This window comes from Anas acuta, chromosome 4, assembly GCF_963932015.1.
Source record: "Anas acuta chromosome 4, bAnaAcu1.1, whole genome shotgun sequence".
Classification (NCBI taxonomy): Eukaryota; Metazoa; Chordata; class Aves; order Anseriformes; family Anatidae; genus Anas; species Anas acuta.
The window spans coordinates 2,326,594-2,344,413 of record NC_088982.1 but is presented as its reverse complement, the minus strand read 5'-3'; the positions used below and the strand labels follow the sequence as shown (position 1 = coordinate 2,344,413).

The following is a 17,820-nucleotide window of genomic DNA, read 5'->3' as shown; positions in this document are numbered from 1 at the left end:
CGCGTGCAGAAACCACGCAGCGTGCCGTGTCCCACCAAATGAAATGTGAGCTCTTCCGTGCAGACTCGTGGATGACACGCTTTTTAATGGGTTCCCTTCCTTTGGTGCTCTCCCCTCGCTGCCTTATGGTGCTTTTGCTAACTCAGTGCTGCCGTGCACATTACCAGGGTGACTGCCTCTGACTTGTAAAGCAAGATGCATATCCATGCTCCAGTTAGAGCTGCGATTGAGGAAGATTTCCAAGAGGTGGGGAAGCACAATTCCACCCTCATGAAGCCTTCAGAAGCGTCGCTTTCTTCGTATATCAGACCAGTGGCTACTCATTTTGATATGCTTCTACAACCTCTTCATGTTAATCTTAGGGAACGAGCGAGGCTCTGTTTAATCCTGTGCATCAAAAGGTTTCTGCTCTGCCTCTCGCTGCCGCTGAACAGTTTGCTCTGGGATAGTTTTATTTTCACCTCCTTTGACCTGTAAAACAGCTCCCACTGGTTTACAATCATGCGCTGAAAATGCACGTAGGAATGTAAGCAAGCAGATTGCTTTCACGTCTATTTGTCTTTGCAGAGCTGGCAATTATGTGTAAATGTGTCTTTTTCTTAAGCCAGTAGATATTTCCTGTGTTATTATGTAGGCAAAGTTCATGTGGAGCCATATGCTGCTGTTGTCAGCTGTATTTCAGAGCAGAGATGAATTATAAACTAGTCTGAGGTTCTCATAAGGAAGGGCTCTCTGGCTGGGTAAAGCAGGCTGATTTTCCCTAGCTCTGAACGTGGCTGTTTAAGTGGGAAATAGTAGCCAGTATTTTATAAAGTGCCAGGAATTACATTCCGAAAAAGACTTCACAATCCTCAGGCAAAGCTCTTTCTCTGATCTTTATCATCATTAGTTTAATGTTGCGCCGTTCTTGTGTCCAGCAGCAGTTGAATACCGAAATCGTCCAAGTTCTCATTTTTCAAAGGAAACCTCCTTCATTAAAGCCGATTTAGATTAAATTTCTTCTTCTGATACTCGATTCCCCGTCCTGCTATTTTTATTGGCGGCCTTACCCATAAAGCAGGTGGTCGCCATTAGCATGAAGCATAACACCACTTTCAATTAAGCCTTAATTTTACTTGCCATTCCGTGTGTAATGCGTGTTGGGAAGTGCTTGGTTATCTCACAGAGCTGAGTGATGGATGACACCCAGCCAAGGAAAGCTTCGGGGTGTGCTCAGCTCCTTCCAGGTGAGGAGCACGGTAGCCTTCCACTTACCAACAGGGCTGGAGGAGCGCTGGATCCCACGCTTCCACCTTCTTTTTATTTCAGGCTTCCCACCCCTTGAAGGTGATATGCATATTGCAAGCGGCGATGCTCTCTGGGGTTACCTCTTTGAGGTTTGCAGCCTAACTAAAAGGCTTTGACAGCGCACGGAATAAGACAGAGCGAAGCAAGCACACCGCGGTTAAAAAGCAGGGTCTGTAACTGATGCTAATACCCTGATGTGTCTCTGGAGGAAACATGAAGCATTTGATACAGGGCATAAATATCCTTGAGGACCGGCCACGGCTCCTGGATGTTCCCAGCTTTTCTTTAAATTAATGTTGTTCTGTAATCAAAAGCCACAGGTGAATCCAATGAAAGCTCTCAGTAGGGGTAAAGGGAAAGCAAAAGTGGCTTTGTTGTTGGCCAAAGAGAATAAAATACATATAGATAGGAAGTGATTGCTTTGATAAAATAATTAGGTAGGCTTGAAACCACACTGAGGCTGCTGATACTGGTGGCTTTCCTGCCGGGTTCTCACTGTGCCTCGTGTACCTTTAATTAGGAGTAGTTGTAGGTGATGAGGTGTAATCATCCTTAGCTCTCTGGGACCCTTCTGTTCCAAAAAATGTTCTTTTTCTTTCGCTTCTGAAAGCACTGGAATGCCGAAGTTGTTTGCCAGCGATGTCCCTTGCCTTTATTTAGACGTAACTGCAGGTGCTTTTGAGCCCCTTTTCACTGCATCTCGCTCGCCGTGGTGAGAGGCTTGCTTTAAACCGAACAATGAAACGTAAATCAATTTGTTAATCTGATGAAATTTGCTGTTGAATGTAATTACTTTTGGAGACATGCAATTACATGCTGATTTTCAGAACAGGCAAACTGACATCTTCTGCTGGGGATGGAAGGATTTGAAACAGAACAGTTAAATGATACTTTAAAACATGAAACAGCTGCTTCCTTTTTATCTGCTCCTGCCTTCTTATTTTTGGCATCGACCGATGACATTTTTCTCCTTTTAGAAATTGTTCCCTTTCCTATTAAGTAGCATTTTTGTTACCAGCTTCTTAAATCCTTAAAACAGAAGGTTTCTCTCAACGCCAGTTAACCCTTTCTAGGATGTGTTGCGACTTCAGTGCTTCCTGCTGGAGGTGGTGACTTGAATGATCTTGAAAACTGCACAGAATAGATTTTCCCCGAGTGCTGGATAAAACAACTGAAATCCCATAAACCAGTACAAGTATTGAAATCATGGGGTTTATACCTACAAGTCGAGCTGTATTTGGGATGCTCTGTGAGTATGCTTTTCTCTACAGTCATGTCGTGGTTTGTAGTGTTAACGCTGTGCTGGCATCTGCTTTGGTTGGAAATGTGACACTTGATCACCATGCACTGGAAAGAAAGAAGCGATACCTGAAAGGAAAGAGGGTTTCAAGGCTGTTTCAGTCTGAACCATATTTTTATTTATTTTTGTCTTCCTTTGAAGCTAGGAAGAGTGATGTTTCAGTGCAGGCCAGCTAATCTTGGAGGTCTCTTCCAACCTAGATAATTAATGTGTTTTTTTTCCCCTTTTTTTTTCTATTGTCTCAATCTCATTTAGATGATCTTGGAGTGTTGAAGAAGTAACTCTTCAGCTTTGAGCTCATAATATGTTCATGAAACGCTGGAATTCTGATCATGTGGCTTTTCTAAAACTTTAGCTACAGAAATAAATCAAAGTTTAGGAGAGCAGAGATGCATAGACTGAGTTTCAGACTTTACTAATACTGAGAGAATTTTTTAAGTTGAGTTTTCGTTCAGATGTGAGAGTAAGATGTGTAGGGATTCTCTTACTTTAAAGGAAGCTGATCTTTTATTTTTTTTTTTCTTTCAAGTTGCCAGGCTGGAAAGTATAATATCAAAAAAATGTACAATTAATTTTGAATGGAAGGAAAGTCTGCATTAGACAGGCAATTAATTTTTGCGTGAGGCCCGGAGTGGTGATGTGCTGGCTGCTTTCAGTTGCTGTACTTCTGAACAGCTCTTCTTGAAAACACAATATGGCACCGCTGAATGTAAATGTAAAACTCAGGTTCAGATATGTTCCAGAAAATGAGCGATGTGGGCCGTTGCTGGGAAGCTTTTACAGCTACCAAAAGAGCTAGATATATTTCCTAATACAAAAGCTTATTTAAAGAGTCAAAGAATGGTAAGCAGAGTTAATGAAGAGGAGAGAAGTGCACTACCAATAAAATAGAAGAAGCCAGAATACTCGAACGGTAACAATAGATACAGCCTCGCTAAACCACTGGGGAAAAATACATCCTGTACTAACACGGGATGACAAAGCCAGAAAGCTTTTGGCTTGTTTAGTTCACTGCCATGAAGGCAGAGCCACCAGCACTCGAATAACGAATCTCAGATGGCTCTGCGAGGCTGCTTTTGTTAAAAGCCAGCCGTTTCTGCAGTGCTGCTGCAACTTTTTTTTCCTTAAGCTCGGTTTCCTGCCTTATGGAGATGTTTTTACCATACTGACAAATCTCCCTCACAGTAGTGCTGGCAGGCAATATAGAGTCAGGGTGAGGATCCCTGACATCCCAAGATTAAATAAAGCCATTCGGAACAAATTTCTGGGAAGATTCAACCCCCAAATCAGGTGTTTTTTTCCTTAATGATTAGTGTCATGCATAGTTATTTCTTAAAACTGTTTGTTTGTTTTGCATACAAGACTAGAACCCGCCTGGTTCCTATACCTGGACCCAAAGTGTCATTAAATTAAATGAATATTTTGACCATGGGGCATGATTGAATTGTCAGTGTAGTGTTTTGTGTTTTCTTTTAACTGGGATATTCTTCATGACAAAATACTGAAATGTGTGTTTGAGAAAGCCTTTAGTGATGGATAGTATCTTCTTTATGTTAATATAAGTGCTTACATCTATGTTGCACATTTTTCCCTACCCAGCAGTGCTGTTTTTTCATGTTAAGATTTCTTTAACACAAAATCACAGCGGAGGCTCTTAAAAAAATAAAAACATGATGAGTAAAACAGGCCAGCCTATGAATTCTGACTTCATCGCTCTTTTCAAGACATGGTTATTGATACCACCCAGTGAAGCCGTCCTTTGATCAGCAGTTACATGAGCTCTGCAGTGCAAGGTTTCTTTCCAAAGTACCCAGTGGTTTTCCTCTCTATTTATGAGAAAGTAAGGGTTGTTTTTTTTTATTACTGCCACTTTGTGTAGTAATGTGGCACTGGATTTGAAGAAGCACAACAATTTGGCATTGCTAATAATGCAAGAAAGGTCATCACTAAAAGGTGTGTATATATATATATATATATATGTATATATTTATTGCTTTTACTAATATAAAATCCTCAGGATTTTTGCAGAGACCTCAGAAGTTGGTATATTGCAAACTTTTTCTGATACAAATTAATATTTTAATATTAATAAAAATATTTTAAATGATTTATCCTGTATGACCCTTAGAAATCATGCCCCCCTCGGGGAGGGAGAGAGGTCTTTCTCCACTAATCCCACTGTAGCACTGAGCTCTGTCTCGCACACATTTCCAGTGTTTTGTCTGGTCAGAGATGATGCAAGACACAAGTTTTTGCCCATTTCCATCTGTCAGCTGTTTTTGTAGCTTAAAAAAAAAAAAAGAGAAAAGAAAAGAAGTGCCAATATCTATTTAGCTGCTTTATTCTTCTCTTTATTCTTGATTCCTGCTTGCCTGCATACATTGCAAGCTCTTCACAAAGCCAACTTTTATTCCATTTAAGTTTTTGGCACTCAGGTGTTGTATACCATAAATTTCATCTTTTTGCTGGGCCTTTAGCGTCTGGGAGAGTGTTTTGAGCTGTTATGCGCTAAAGTTTTAATTTTTTCCATGTTGAAACTCTCCATAAATAGTTGGTGTGCTCAAGAATGTAACTTATCCTGCACGCAGATGGTGGCAGAGCTCCACTCGGCACAACGCCAGCCAACAGGATCCTTCACAAACGCATCCAAACAGCAGCGTTCGGGACTGCGGGGAGGAACTCGAGGACTTGCAACTGGGAAGGGTGGAGCGTTTTAAAGCCGGTGGCTCACTTTCTGTGTCTGGCTTCAGCAAGTTTAATTTTTAAGAACGTTTTTCAAAGCAACTCAAAGCTTCCTCGTCTCCGGAATGATTGTAGCAATAGTGTGTAAATCCAAATCCACTGCAAACAGGGAGCACATCAGCATTTTCCCCTTAAAAAACTCACGTAGTGGCAAGAAAGCCCACTCTATAACCAAAACGTTACTCTCAACTGGAGTTTATAACTTCTTTTCTTGCTGTGGCATGAGCAAACTGCCTGGAGATTTGTGAGCGAGCTGGGCATCATTTGAGCTTTGGGACTGGTCTTGGGGTGCCCGTTCCAGCTGTCAGACGCTCCAGCTAAGGCTTCAGTGCAGTGTTCCTGCTGCCAAGCTTGAGATAACTCGAAACAGCTTCGCAGCATAAACACGTCTGAGGTCCAGCATAAGGCTTGGTGTTTTATATAGGTTTTCAAGAAGTCTCTTGTACTTCTGAATTTGTTTCTTTTAAACCAAGCAGTGGAAAACGTGCATTTTTTTTTTTCTTAAATGAGGGATTTTATTGCATTGTTTTTCTCAGATGAATTCTTAAAGGAGTGAATACCTGACCTGCACTTAATAAGCAAGACCTTTTAGCAAAGGGTGTTTTGTCTTTCCTTCTTGTTAAACTTTTGAAATAGAAAAGGCATGAAGCCTACTTCTTATGCCTTGGTCGAGAAGTTACTGTTGCTTAGAGGTTGCAGAACTAAAACTAGCAACATACAGGGTTGCTTCAAGAATAAAAATCTTGAAGGTGGCTTCAAGGTGGCTTTCACCTAACCTAGAGATCAGGCTTCCAGGTTAGATGTAGATGGACAAGAGTTTGTAAGCAATCCGAAATCCCGTCTTGGACTAAAAGAAGCATTTTGGGAATGAGCAGTTTGGGGGTAGAAGCAATGTGACAACATCGTTTTTCTATACTTGTTTTTTTAATTTCTGCTCTCTGCCTTTTGAATTCCAAGCAGAGAATTTGCTTTCAAAAGTATTCAGCTGGACAGCTTAATAAGACATAGATTTTGAGAGGCCACCGGTAAGTAAAGATTTTGTCTGCAGGCAATATGCAAGGCTGGGAGATTTGTGACTGTTCGATTCTGTTTCTAAACCTTTAAAATAGTTTCAAGGAGTTATTTAGGTTTTTTTATAACTGAACTCTGTGGTGCTGTTTACTGCTAGAAGTGTTTGATGTTGGTAGTTGTTGTCTTCAGGTAATTTTAATTTGCCTGAATTTAGTTGTTTGCACAAAATTTCCTTTTTTTTAACTTTTGCTTTCAGAGTGAGTTGGTATATTTAAAAAAAAAAAAAAAAAGATTCAGTTCAGTTGTTTGCAAAAACCCAAGTAAGGTATAATTATTTGTTAGTCGTGCTCTCTGCTTTGGGGAGGGATCATGCCTGAAGCTTGGGGGAATTGAACGGCACCTCAGTGGTTGTCTTCCCATGGAAATTCACCTTACTAAGTTTTGACTTACAGCTTTACCATCTGACCTTGTTGCATCTACTTCTCATCCTGAATGCTGCCCACTCACTGAGTGTTCTCTTCAACTTGACAAAGCTACAGGGGAATTGTGCTGAAGCAATTTCAGAGGTTTCTACCTGAGTTTTCAGCTCCACTTTGCTCTTGGCTGCTGCACCTATGGAGTCACCTGTGAGCACGGCCTCATTGCTGCAATGCAAAATGCAGGAGTTTGCATTTTTGGCCAGAATTGTAGGTGTGAATTTCTCCTCTAACCCTCTTCAGAGGCTACTTTAATTCTTGGTTAAGAGGAGAGCTGTGACCGTATCTCTTAACCTATGGTGACAAAAATCTATCGTCATCTTTCACAATCAGTTCTCGGTCCACTGATGCCAACCACAAACATGTTGTTCACATGCCTTTCAGAGCAGGCACAGAGCAAAAACTCCTGGGAAGGAGCATCCAGCAGCCAAAATGTGGTGACCAGAGAGAGGTTACAAGGCTGCGAGTTCTCACCTCTGCTTTCCTGTGGCCTGCCACCACCGCTGGTGCCTTCACTACCTGTGAGGTTCACCACCAGCACAGCCTTACCTTTGCTGTTACTTCAGGTACTCCCTTTTATTGCCGTAGCTCTGGAACCGAGAGCTGGGACCCTTTTATTTCATTTTATTTGTTCTGTCCGGCACAATTGCTACAATAGCCTTGAGTTATGGTACCGCTCTTCCCTTGCGTGACCATTGCTGCCCTCAGTGTGTGGACGGGGTGCAGAGTGGATGTGGCAGAAGGCTATGGGAACGAATGATCTTTAGTTTTAAGGTATTTACGCAACACTCAGGCTGAGTTTGTTTTTTTTTTTTTTTCTGGCCCAGCCCCAGGTTCCTTGTGGCATTTGGTAGTGTGTTACTGTAATGAGTATGTGTGCAGGGCCTGAACCGAGATTGCTGTTCCAATTACGGGACTTCCCAGAACATTGTTTGCTAGTGCACTTTAAATTTAGATGTGCATCACTATTCAACACCTGGCTGTTTATTGAACAAATACTTCCCGTTTGTCAGATTTGTGCGGTAATTTTTCTGATGCAGAGAAATGGGGGACTAAATCTTAAAGCGCTATTTTTAATTTAGAGGCAGCTCTGCCCGTGTTTGCTCTGCACAGCAATCTGAGAGCTCGCATGGGGAGACAAAGCGTATATAATTGGCATTTCTGAGCCAACTGCTGACTGCAGCCAATTAGCTGAAAAGTGACAATTTGTGACTACTGCAGTAAGGCGGCACAGTATTGGAATATAAATCGATTTTCATCGTGGTGTAAGTTCAGAAGTGAGCTAGTTTTTATATTTGCACAATATCAAATGTTTGTGCCATAAAGCTCAATGGCTTAGTTAGTATTGCAGCATGTGAAGAATAAGTCATTTATCTCTTTCATTGGCTTTCCGCACAGGGGCAACGTGGTTCACAGTAGAAGGTGTGAAAATCAAATTTTAGTGGAAATTTTATTTTTATTTGTTGTAGAATATAAATCTGAGCATATGAACCTCTTCAGCTGCACCACATTTGCCAGAAGTTTTTCTACTACGAGGTATCAAAGCAGCAATCTGAGTGTGCTTGGGTGCAGATTGTTTTTCAAGCTTCTGACGAGCAACGGGTAATGCCTTTAATGCAAGCAGGAACAGATCAATTTGGACTTAAGTCTGGGGCCTCTCTGCTTTCTGTGATCCGCCTGTCCTGGATTTTTATCTATCAGATCAGCTGTGGATGCTTATCCCTTAATCAAATTTGTCAGCTTTCAGGTGAGCATCTCTGCTCCCTGTTACGTGAATCCAAACACCACAAGAGGTTGTGCTTGGAGAGTGTCCAAAGTAGAACTACAATGATGGTGAAGGGGGTCTAGAGGGGAAGATGTGTGAGGAATGGCTGAGGTGCCTTGGTTTGCTCAGCCCAGAGCAGAGCAGGCCGAGGGGAGGCCTCATGGCGGCCTGCAGCTCCCTTCAGGAGGGGAGCGGAGGGGCAGGCGCTGAGCTCTGCTCTTTGGGGACAGCGACAGGACCCTAGGGAACAGCATGGAGCTGGGACAGGGGAGGGTCAGGCTGGGGGTTAGGGAGAGTTTTGGCACCCAGAGGTGGTTGGGCACTGGGACAAGATCCCCAGGGCAGTGGTCATAGCACCGAGCCTGATGGAGTTCAAGAAGCGTTTGGACAACGCTCTCAGACACACGGTCTGAATTTTGGGTGGTCCTGTGTGGAGCCAGGAGCTGGACTCAATGATACTTTTGGGTCCCTTCCAACTCAGGTTATTCTATGATTCTCTCAGCTTGCGGTGCCACTTTTCTTATGCTCGAGTGTGCTTTCATTGTGGGCAATCTTTCCCTGGGGATGCGTTTTGCCAGATAGGGGCCAAGTGGTTCGTGTAAGCCTGACTCCCAGATTTGAGTTCTTCCATTAGTGAAGTTCTCCCTTCGTTTTCATTGAATTATCTAAGCTTTTAACACTGGAACATGCTGACCTAGTTTCTTCCAGTCTCTCTGTGCTTCTTGATACCGAAAGCAGAAGATTTCATTAATCAGTAGCCACTTTCTTTTTGTTGCTCTACATTTGATCCAATTTCTGTGTACCTTACCACGAGAGCAGCTGCATTCAGTCCAGCAGTGTGTTGTGATATTCAGTGCCTAAACACGGGCAGGTAGTGCCAAGAGGATGGCAGATAGGACCTCTAAGAGGTCCTGTGCCCTTCTGGAGCAGTTGGAGGCCAGGTGAGATGTCTTTTGGCTCATTAAAGGTGTTGACAGAGCATGTGAAACAGCAGCAGCATGCAACAGAGCCAGGACCACCATTTAGGTGGTAGAGCTGGGCTTGGTTTTTCTCAAAACCTCACCACCGACTGTTGGAGTTGGCTCATTGCTTCTGTCCAGTGGAGAGTACCAAGAACAATAAGTTTTTTTTTTTTGCCACGTGTTCCCTAGGACACGCTGTATTTGTATTTTTAAAGAGAACTGCAACCCATAGCAATGCTTCTCTTGAGCTAAAGAGCCCTCTTTCTCCCCCATCGTTAACATAAAGGGCAAAATGAGTGTTTGGATGACTTTGGCATCACTCAAGAATGCTTAAACAAAAAAACACCACCATTTGGTTTTCAGCTGGTCCTCTGACAGTAGTGCAGGCACTCGGCATTCAGGCCACAGCTTCCTCTTACCGTTGACTGTGTTCTCCAAGGTCAGATTGAATCCTTGCCTCTAACAATAAAAATAAAATAAAAAAGCGTGTGGAGGTGCTGAGGAAGAAATAGGGGAAGATGTACATAAATGTCATATACAGCTTGTTTGGCTTTTGGTTTTATCTCTTTGGAAACCCTTGGATTTCCCAGCCTTTTCAGCCTTCTCTACTGCTTTTTTTTTTTCTCTTAACTTCGGCGCTGTGGCTATGTTTGAGTAGAAAGCAAAGCAGCCTGAAATCTCTGGATTTCCATGGTTTTCAGTACTGTGTGATCCTATAGGCTTTGACAACGCGAGTGCTGTAGTGTTCTCCCACCTACTAGGTTAGGTTAATGGATCTAGCAGTAGGGATCCTTTAAAAAACCTTTTGAATTCACAACGAGCACCAAACTCCAGTAGACAGCTTCACACCGTGCCTTCTCTGCTGTACTGCTCTGGTTTCATAAGTTAATTAGGCTTTATTTTTTCCCCTCCTTTACAAATGCTTTCTTGGGAGGGTGTCCTCTTCAAAACATCCTTTCCAGCTTTACTTTTTCTCATCCCTAATATGAAGTAGGGTTGAAAAGAAAGGCAGCACTGTTGTGAGTCTACTCACTTCATGCAGAAGTGGAAAAAGGCAAAAATACATCACGTAAATAATCCTGACTTGTTAGCCAGGGAAAGAGGAGTTGCAGAAGTTCTGTTTTCTGTGTTTATTCATGTTCTCTCAAGCACTCAGATACCCCAAATGATCTGAATTATGCTACGAGAATGTCATACTGGAAATGTTTTTCAGTACATTAGCAGTTCTTTGGACTGGTACTCCTCGTCTGGACAAGTCATGTATAATATAAGAAATGATTTGCATCTTGGAGGCAGATTTGCCTTGTCTCCATCATAGCTAATGATTCTGCTTTTATTTGTTTAAAATAAACAATATTTTATTGCAAAAGTGGAAGGAGTTATTTTGTGATGATTTATCTGTAATTCTTATCACTACAGGTGAGTGAGAGGAGTACTCAAATGTATTTCTTGCTATAATAAAACAAATATTTTTACAGGTTCTCATTAGCTTGGTAATAATTTTTCGTAGTGGTATATGAAATCCAAGCACTTCTTCATGAGTTCAAAGTATTTGTGAATCAAAGAAAGGAGGCTTAAATTGTGTTAGATATGATTGGACTTGCAGGCTTAAAGTGAACTTGTTCCAAAATAAAAAGTGCACTAAGAGTTAGCTAGACCCTCCACCCCGCCCCCCCCTTTTTTAAAAAAAAAAAAAAAAAAAAAAAAAGTATTAAAGGATTCTTTTCAAGCTTTTCTGAAGTTTCTTTTCACGGGGAGCACTAACTGTGTTACTAATGCAAACCAATTCCTGGTAGGCAATCATCCCAATTTGTTTGTCAAACTCTATCAGTCCCAGGCTGTGGTTTCACTCCAGAAGTATGAGCTTGAGATACCAACTGTTACTGAAACGCCAATTGGGTTCAAATTGCTTTTCCTTTACACAGAATGTGTTCTGGCCAAGCACTTTGCTGTAACTCCTTAGAAATAGGTATGTACTAATTTCCAAAGTGCCGCAGTTTTTAGATGACATTGGGTAGCAGAAATAGGCAAAACTCCTTCTTGGCTTCATATTCAGCGTTAATCAAATGATAAAGAAACTAAAGCTTGTAATTTGCAGATTTGTCAGTCCATATAGCTAGCTGTTTGTGTTCGTGTGGAAAGTAGCCACATTTCTTTGATGGTGCTGTGGCATTAGAAAAATCACGATAATGATTTTAAAGCTGGTGTGCCTTTTCAGGTACCTTTCCAGATCATATAAGCTTCATAATATTCTCTGGAATTAGCATAATCAATAGATTTCTGAACTAAATTGATCTTCGCTATTTAAGGATACTGTATTATTTTGAAGATGGGTCTTTGAAGACCACGTCTGTGATGGAGGTGGCGATCCTGACTTGGTGGCGGAGCTGAAGTTCTGCTGTGTGCCTGGGGGAGGCTCTCCAGACCTCCTTTGTGAACTGCCGTGCTTTCCTGCACTTGCACTGCTTCTTCCTTCGGTACAAAATGAGTTTTTGAAAATGGACAAATGAATCTTCTGCTGTCGTCTAAACTTAATTAAAAATCCATACCGCTAAGAAATTTGTGCCGTATTTTCCCTATATTCAGAATGAACAGTTTACTTATAATGACTATTTCTAACCAAACTTTCTATGTAACTGAATTAATTAAGTCCTAGGAACAGATTATATTAGGGGAAATTAAGCTTTAAGTAAGCAAACCATTAACAATTATGATACTAAATTGCCCGTGACACAGATTGGTCAGGTTTAATAGCATAAAGTGTTTTCAGCTTGTGAGAAGTAAATTGCAGAAACCAACCTAGGCGTTCTTTACATCTGTGCGTGGTGTACAGATCCTCAGATGGTCGTTGCAAAAGAAGAGCTCCAACAGGTAGGCAAAAGAAACACCATGGATAAAGCATTGACAGTGCTTCTCCGTGAAACAAATCCAGGTTTTCCTTCTTTGCTTCCTATGTTACCATAAAATGAGGAACCCTTTTCTGGTAACAGCATAGAGTTGAGTTCCCAACCTTGTTAAGTAGCATGATGTAGTTTGAGTTACACTTAAGTTTTTTAGTCTTCTGTGGAATCTGTCCTGTTTTAAAAGAAGCATATACTTGTTTCTTCTTGTGGTTTTGGAGCAAGCTTTGGTTTCCATTGCAGAAACTGGTCCTAGTGGTCATCATCAGAGAGCAAGCTCATTAATGATTCCTTTGTACTTTTTTCTTTTTCTAAGACAAGCTGTTTAAATATAAGCTGTTGATACATAAAATGGTCTTTCTTTGGAAACGCTTCTTTGCCTGTCTGTCAACATCATCGTTATGCTCAGCCCTTATTTCTATATGCTGGAAATATTACGTGTTTGTATTTTGGGATGTGGTATTTTAGTAAGAAATATCTTTGCCTTGAAGAAATGCCAGAATAGTTATGCAAACACAAAACCACCTCGGTTACCATCCTCAGCTGTTAGCATAAAGAGTGAAATCACGCTCACCTTCCTTTTTCTAATCGGAAAGTAGTGGGAAGCACTTTATAAAAAAGAAAAATAGCAACAAACTGTTTTCTTGCCTTTTGTAGGCAGTAGTATTGAGATCGCAAGCATCTGGTCTGCAGGTTTTAAGTTCGCTTTCCAGCAGGACAGAAGTTATGCACTGCAAAGGAGCTTTCAACTTAAGAGTATTTCAGTGTATTTATGAGAAAATGATTTTGGCCAGCTTCTGTACCAAGACACAATGGGTATTTGAAGTAAATATGATAATAGAAGGTGTTATTGAGCAATAGGAATGCTCCAAGGAGTAACTCGTTTTGCATATATTCATGATTTTTGGAAGGTGGCTATTGCTGGGAGGAGAGGTTTATGCTAATAATGCCATATCATGCAGTTTATTAAGAAGAAAAAAGAAAGATGCCTTAAGTGAATTTGCTATCCACTAAAAGCTTTTGTACCTGAAATGCAGATTTCAGTTTGGGTTTGGAATAAATTCAGATACTTCGTGAAAGAGTTAATTTCCTGTTGTGGTGCTGAGATTGATAGGCAGAGGAAATAGGAGGTACCTGGAAAGACCTTCTGATTCCTAATATTGCAGAAGTTGCCTTTCTGTTGGCTTGCCTCCCCTCTGCTTTGTTATTTTTAACCAGGCTCCCTAATCTTTCCTTTTGCCTCTAACCACCTCCCAATTTCCTGTTCGCTTCTTCCCTCTGTTTTTTGTCCAAAATACTCAGTTGTTTTTCACTTCTCTGTGCAGTTTGAGTGGATTGCAGGGGAGTGAGTTAAGATGAATGCCATAGCTGTTTTTACAGTATCTATTATCTTCTGTATTTCATGCCTTTTCGCTGCTCTGGGTGTAAGTTACTTATTCGAGGAGATTTTGGTGTGAGAATATTGTTTGGATATAGGGGCGTGAGTTTTGAACTTCATAATGCTGTGCCTTGGATTGCTGTGGATACAATAATTACAAACATTCTGCTTTAGCTCTTTAAAACTTCCATGTTGTAATTTTTTTGGACTGGTGTTTTCTCCAAGGTGGTTTACATGCGCTGAAGGCTATTCCTTGAATGTTGTTGAGGAGAGAACTGTTACTTTTTTAGGTGGTAATTTTATTTTTTGAGGGGGGCGTATGTATGATTTAAAATAATGTGAAGTAGTAATTTGCTTTCTTTTCCCTCAGAATATTTCAGCACTTGTTCTAAACAGTGTTCAAAACGTTAATTAACCTAAGTAAAGAACATCTTTCATTGTAATTTTTTATCCCAGCAAGAATGCATGTTAAATATGTTTGCTTTTCAGTAACTAATAGAAGGTATTTGCTTTTCTTTTGCAGATTGCATTCTCACAACACAGCAACTTTATGGACCTGGTACAGTTCTTTGTGACGTTTTTCAGGTACTTTTCATTTAAGACACCTAAATGTTTCTTTTTTAGGAAAGATCTTTGGTTTTTGTTTTTCAGTACAGTGGGTTTTGTTGTTTTTCTTTTTTTAATTAAGCGTCCTGCTTACATGACAGCCTAGAAAATGGAAATTTCTGCTATGTTTAAAGCATTTAATTAGGAATTATATTCAGAAAATTGTCTACCCGCCTTTACGGATGCATCTTGTCTCGTGCTTGTAAAGAAAGGGAGGTTAGAGGAAGGTGGGAGGCTTTCTGTAGTGCAGAAGTTATTCTCAAAATGGTGTAAGGACACCTTTTAAGTCCCTACATCATACGAATCCAAAGTGATCTAGAGGAATTGTAGATATTCACACATCGTCAGGCACAACATATAAATTAAAGAATCGATTTTGCAAAAAGTTAGACGTGGGCTAATTTCAGGCTCTGTAGGTCTCACATTTTGATTTCAAACTGAACTCGGAGAAGTTTGCTCGTATTTATCTTGACATGATTTTAACACAGCCGAAGCCAAACACCCTTCTGTCACTCATGAACTGCTTGGTAAAGTTCATTTCTCGGTGTGAAGTAAATTGATGTTTCTTTAGGAGTGAAACCCACAGAAGAAATTTTAGTCCTTGTTTCCTCTTCCATCCTCCAAAACACCATATCCCTAACAAAGAGGTTAAATGTCCCCTGAAGCACAGCAAGCCATCTCTTTAGGGCTTCATGATCCAATGTGTTAGCCTCTATTTTAGGAACTGTTACTACTCCAGAAATATAAAGCAATTATTGCTCCACAAGTATAAAAACAATAATTGATCAATAATGAAGACTCCCACGGGAGAGATAGACATGTCTAGATCTTACAAACTGTTTTAAACTAGGCACTATTATGCCCATTTTGAAGTGAGCGATGTGAATAATATCTTGCTTTAGATTCCATGCTAAATTTAATTAAAGCAAGGAGCTCCAGATGGGTCCTTCAGACGAGTAGTTTGTATTAAATGTTGTCTTTTAGCATGCGGTTTTTACACCGTGGAGTGTGCTTTAATACAATCCCAGGTAAACACAGGGTTGGAGCTGCCACCTCGCTTCCATTGATATGCTATAAATGTTTACCCCTGGATCAGGCTTAAGGGCTTGTTCTGCTGAATCCATTGAAGTCAAGGTCTCTCCTAAAAATCTTTGTGGCAGCGTAATTACTTACAAGGAGAGCTAATAGCTAAGTAGCTGGTTGTTCAGTTCCTTTTTAATGGCACATGATTGATCCGTGCTTTACAAACTAGTCATTAGTTCTTTATAGACCCAGGTCCACCTGCTTATGAGAGTTTGAAGCTCTTCACTGTGAACAATTCCTCCGATTCTATTATTAGAAGAGAACCATGGTTTGAAGTAGAAGATACACGTGCTAAATATCTCGGTGAGCACATACAGATGAAAATACAGAAGTTAGGTAAACTGCAGTCATTTTCCTTCCCTCTTTCACTGCTGTCACCTGGATCTCCTTGAGAAGTAACGTTGCAGCGTTACTTAGCTCACATCTTCACATCCCAGAGGAGTAAGAATGTGTGTATTAGGGAGAAGACAGTTTACTGGTGTTTTCCAGCCACACATTTATAATACATTAGAAAGTCTTTGATTCTTCAATTGTAACTACTGCTAAGTTCCTCCCCATATATTTCAATTTACATTCACTCTACCTTGCTGAATAACCAGTGTAGTAGAACAGCATGATTCATCTCTGCTGTTTGGACAGGTAAAATGATTGAAACTCTTGTATTTTTAATGCTCCAGGGTACATTTCATAATCACAGTTGAATCCAAGTTGAAGTATAAATAAGTAATATCTGATAGCCCCCTGTGATGCTAATGAGATAGAGGTGGCTGAAAATTCACACGCTGAGTAGAGGCAATGAAAATGCTTTTTGCAAAGCTCCAAGGCCATTGCTAAAAGCACCTTTGAGATACAGATTGCCTCTGATGTGGAAACTGGGATACAGTCTGCTTCTCTGGATGCCATGGACACAAAACCAGACTTTGTTCTGTTAAATGAATGCTTAGAATGGCTTTGTTGTCATGTTTAAGAGTATTGCCTCATTTTGCCATTCTGCAAGTAACATTTGAGTAAATTCTCCTGTGCTGGTGATGATGTGGCACATTTTCCATCCCACAGAAGCCACCCTAGGTGCTTTGTTGTAACCCCATCCTAAACATGCTCCTCTGCTGTGCTACCAGAAGGAACAGCTGTGCCTTGAGGTGCATGGGGAGCCATGCAAGGAAATGGGAGTTTTAGGTTCTCTGTTTGCTGACATTTGTGATGATTTAGGCCAAGCAAGTCCTTCCAGTAGGCACTGGAGTGCAAGCTGCATTGCATATCTCCCGTGCTGCTTAATTTATGGAGCATCACAGGCTCTTGCAGAACCCTGACTCTCCGTGTGGCTCACAAAGTTACAGAGCAGCCAGGAACCTGGCAATGCTTTTAAATGGCATCATTTAAAAGTCAGTGTGGAGCAGGACAAAACGACTGCTGGATTCGATTTCCATTTAAGAGCTCTGCTGCTTTGGGTCAGAGGGGGGGTGTGCATCACATTTAGAGGTGCTGGTACACTCCTGGGGCTCCTTCTGGAGTCAGTGTTCAGCTCTATGGCTGAATATTGCCATTATTTTATTTTGCAACACAATAATTTCTTATTTTAAGCGAAGGAAATGTCAATGGATAAAGGTTGGGTAGAACAGTGAAGTTGCAGGGTCATTAATATTGCATTATAATTGGAGCTGTAGGAGAAATGATATTATAACCATGGTTGACCTTTGTAAATCTAAATGAATTGCAAGCAAACGGTGTTTTTCTCTGTTCCCTTCCCCTTGCTTTCCATAATACAGCTCTTTATTATAAAATTCGTGCTGCTTTATTTCGACAGAAAGTCTGAGCTATTTTGACAGTCTCTAGTAAATGTTTGTGTTAGTATCAGTGCTTCTTCAACTTCCAAAAATCCCTGTATGCCATCACACCAATCTATAATATGGATTTTTCACCAGTGTATTTTTCACCAGTGTACTTCTGTGTACAAAAGTCATGAAAATATCAGTGGCTTTCTAAAGTCCTATTGCTGACCAGTGATCTTTTTTCATCCTTTCTGTTCTTCTATTTTAAAAAAGTGCATCTGAATTTTGTCTGTGCTTCTCTGCTCTGTTGGCTCTGTAGAGACTTATCAGATAAATATTTAAGATTGATTTGAATGAAATCAGGATGGAGAGCGTGTGTAAGCACCAGAAGAAACAGCAGACAGGAGCAGAAAGCACGGCTTCTATTCTAACTGGTGACAGATTTGGTTGTAAAGCAGCTGAGGATCGCGCATGTAACCCCTGAGCATCACAGACAGCTTGTCAGGAGGACACCCTGTGCTCCAAAACCAGGACTATTATT

The 17,820-nt window shown here is 40.9% G+C and overlaps 1 protein-coding gene across 3 annotated transcripts in view; it reads left to right on the top strand.

Moving 5' to 3' along the window:
• The window catches only part of ATRN (attractin), a 145,190-nt gene that overhangs the window by 88,832 nt on the left and 38,538 nt on the right, over window positions 1-17,820 (top strand). For all 3 annotated transcript variants that reach the window (XM_068679533.1, XM_068679535.1, XM_068679534.1), the window contains exon 25: window positions 14,345-14,406. In XM_068679533.1, coding sequence (XP_068535634.1) covers window positions 14,345-14,406 — 62 coding nt within the window. The remainder of the gene's footprint in view (window positions 1-14,344; window positions 14,407-17,820) is intronic.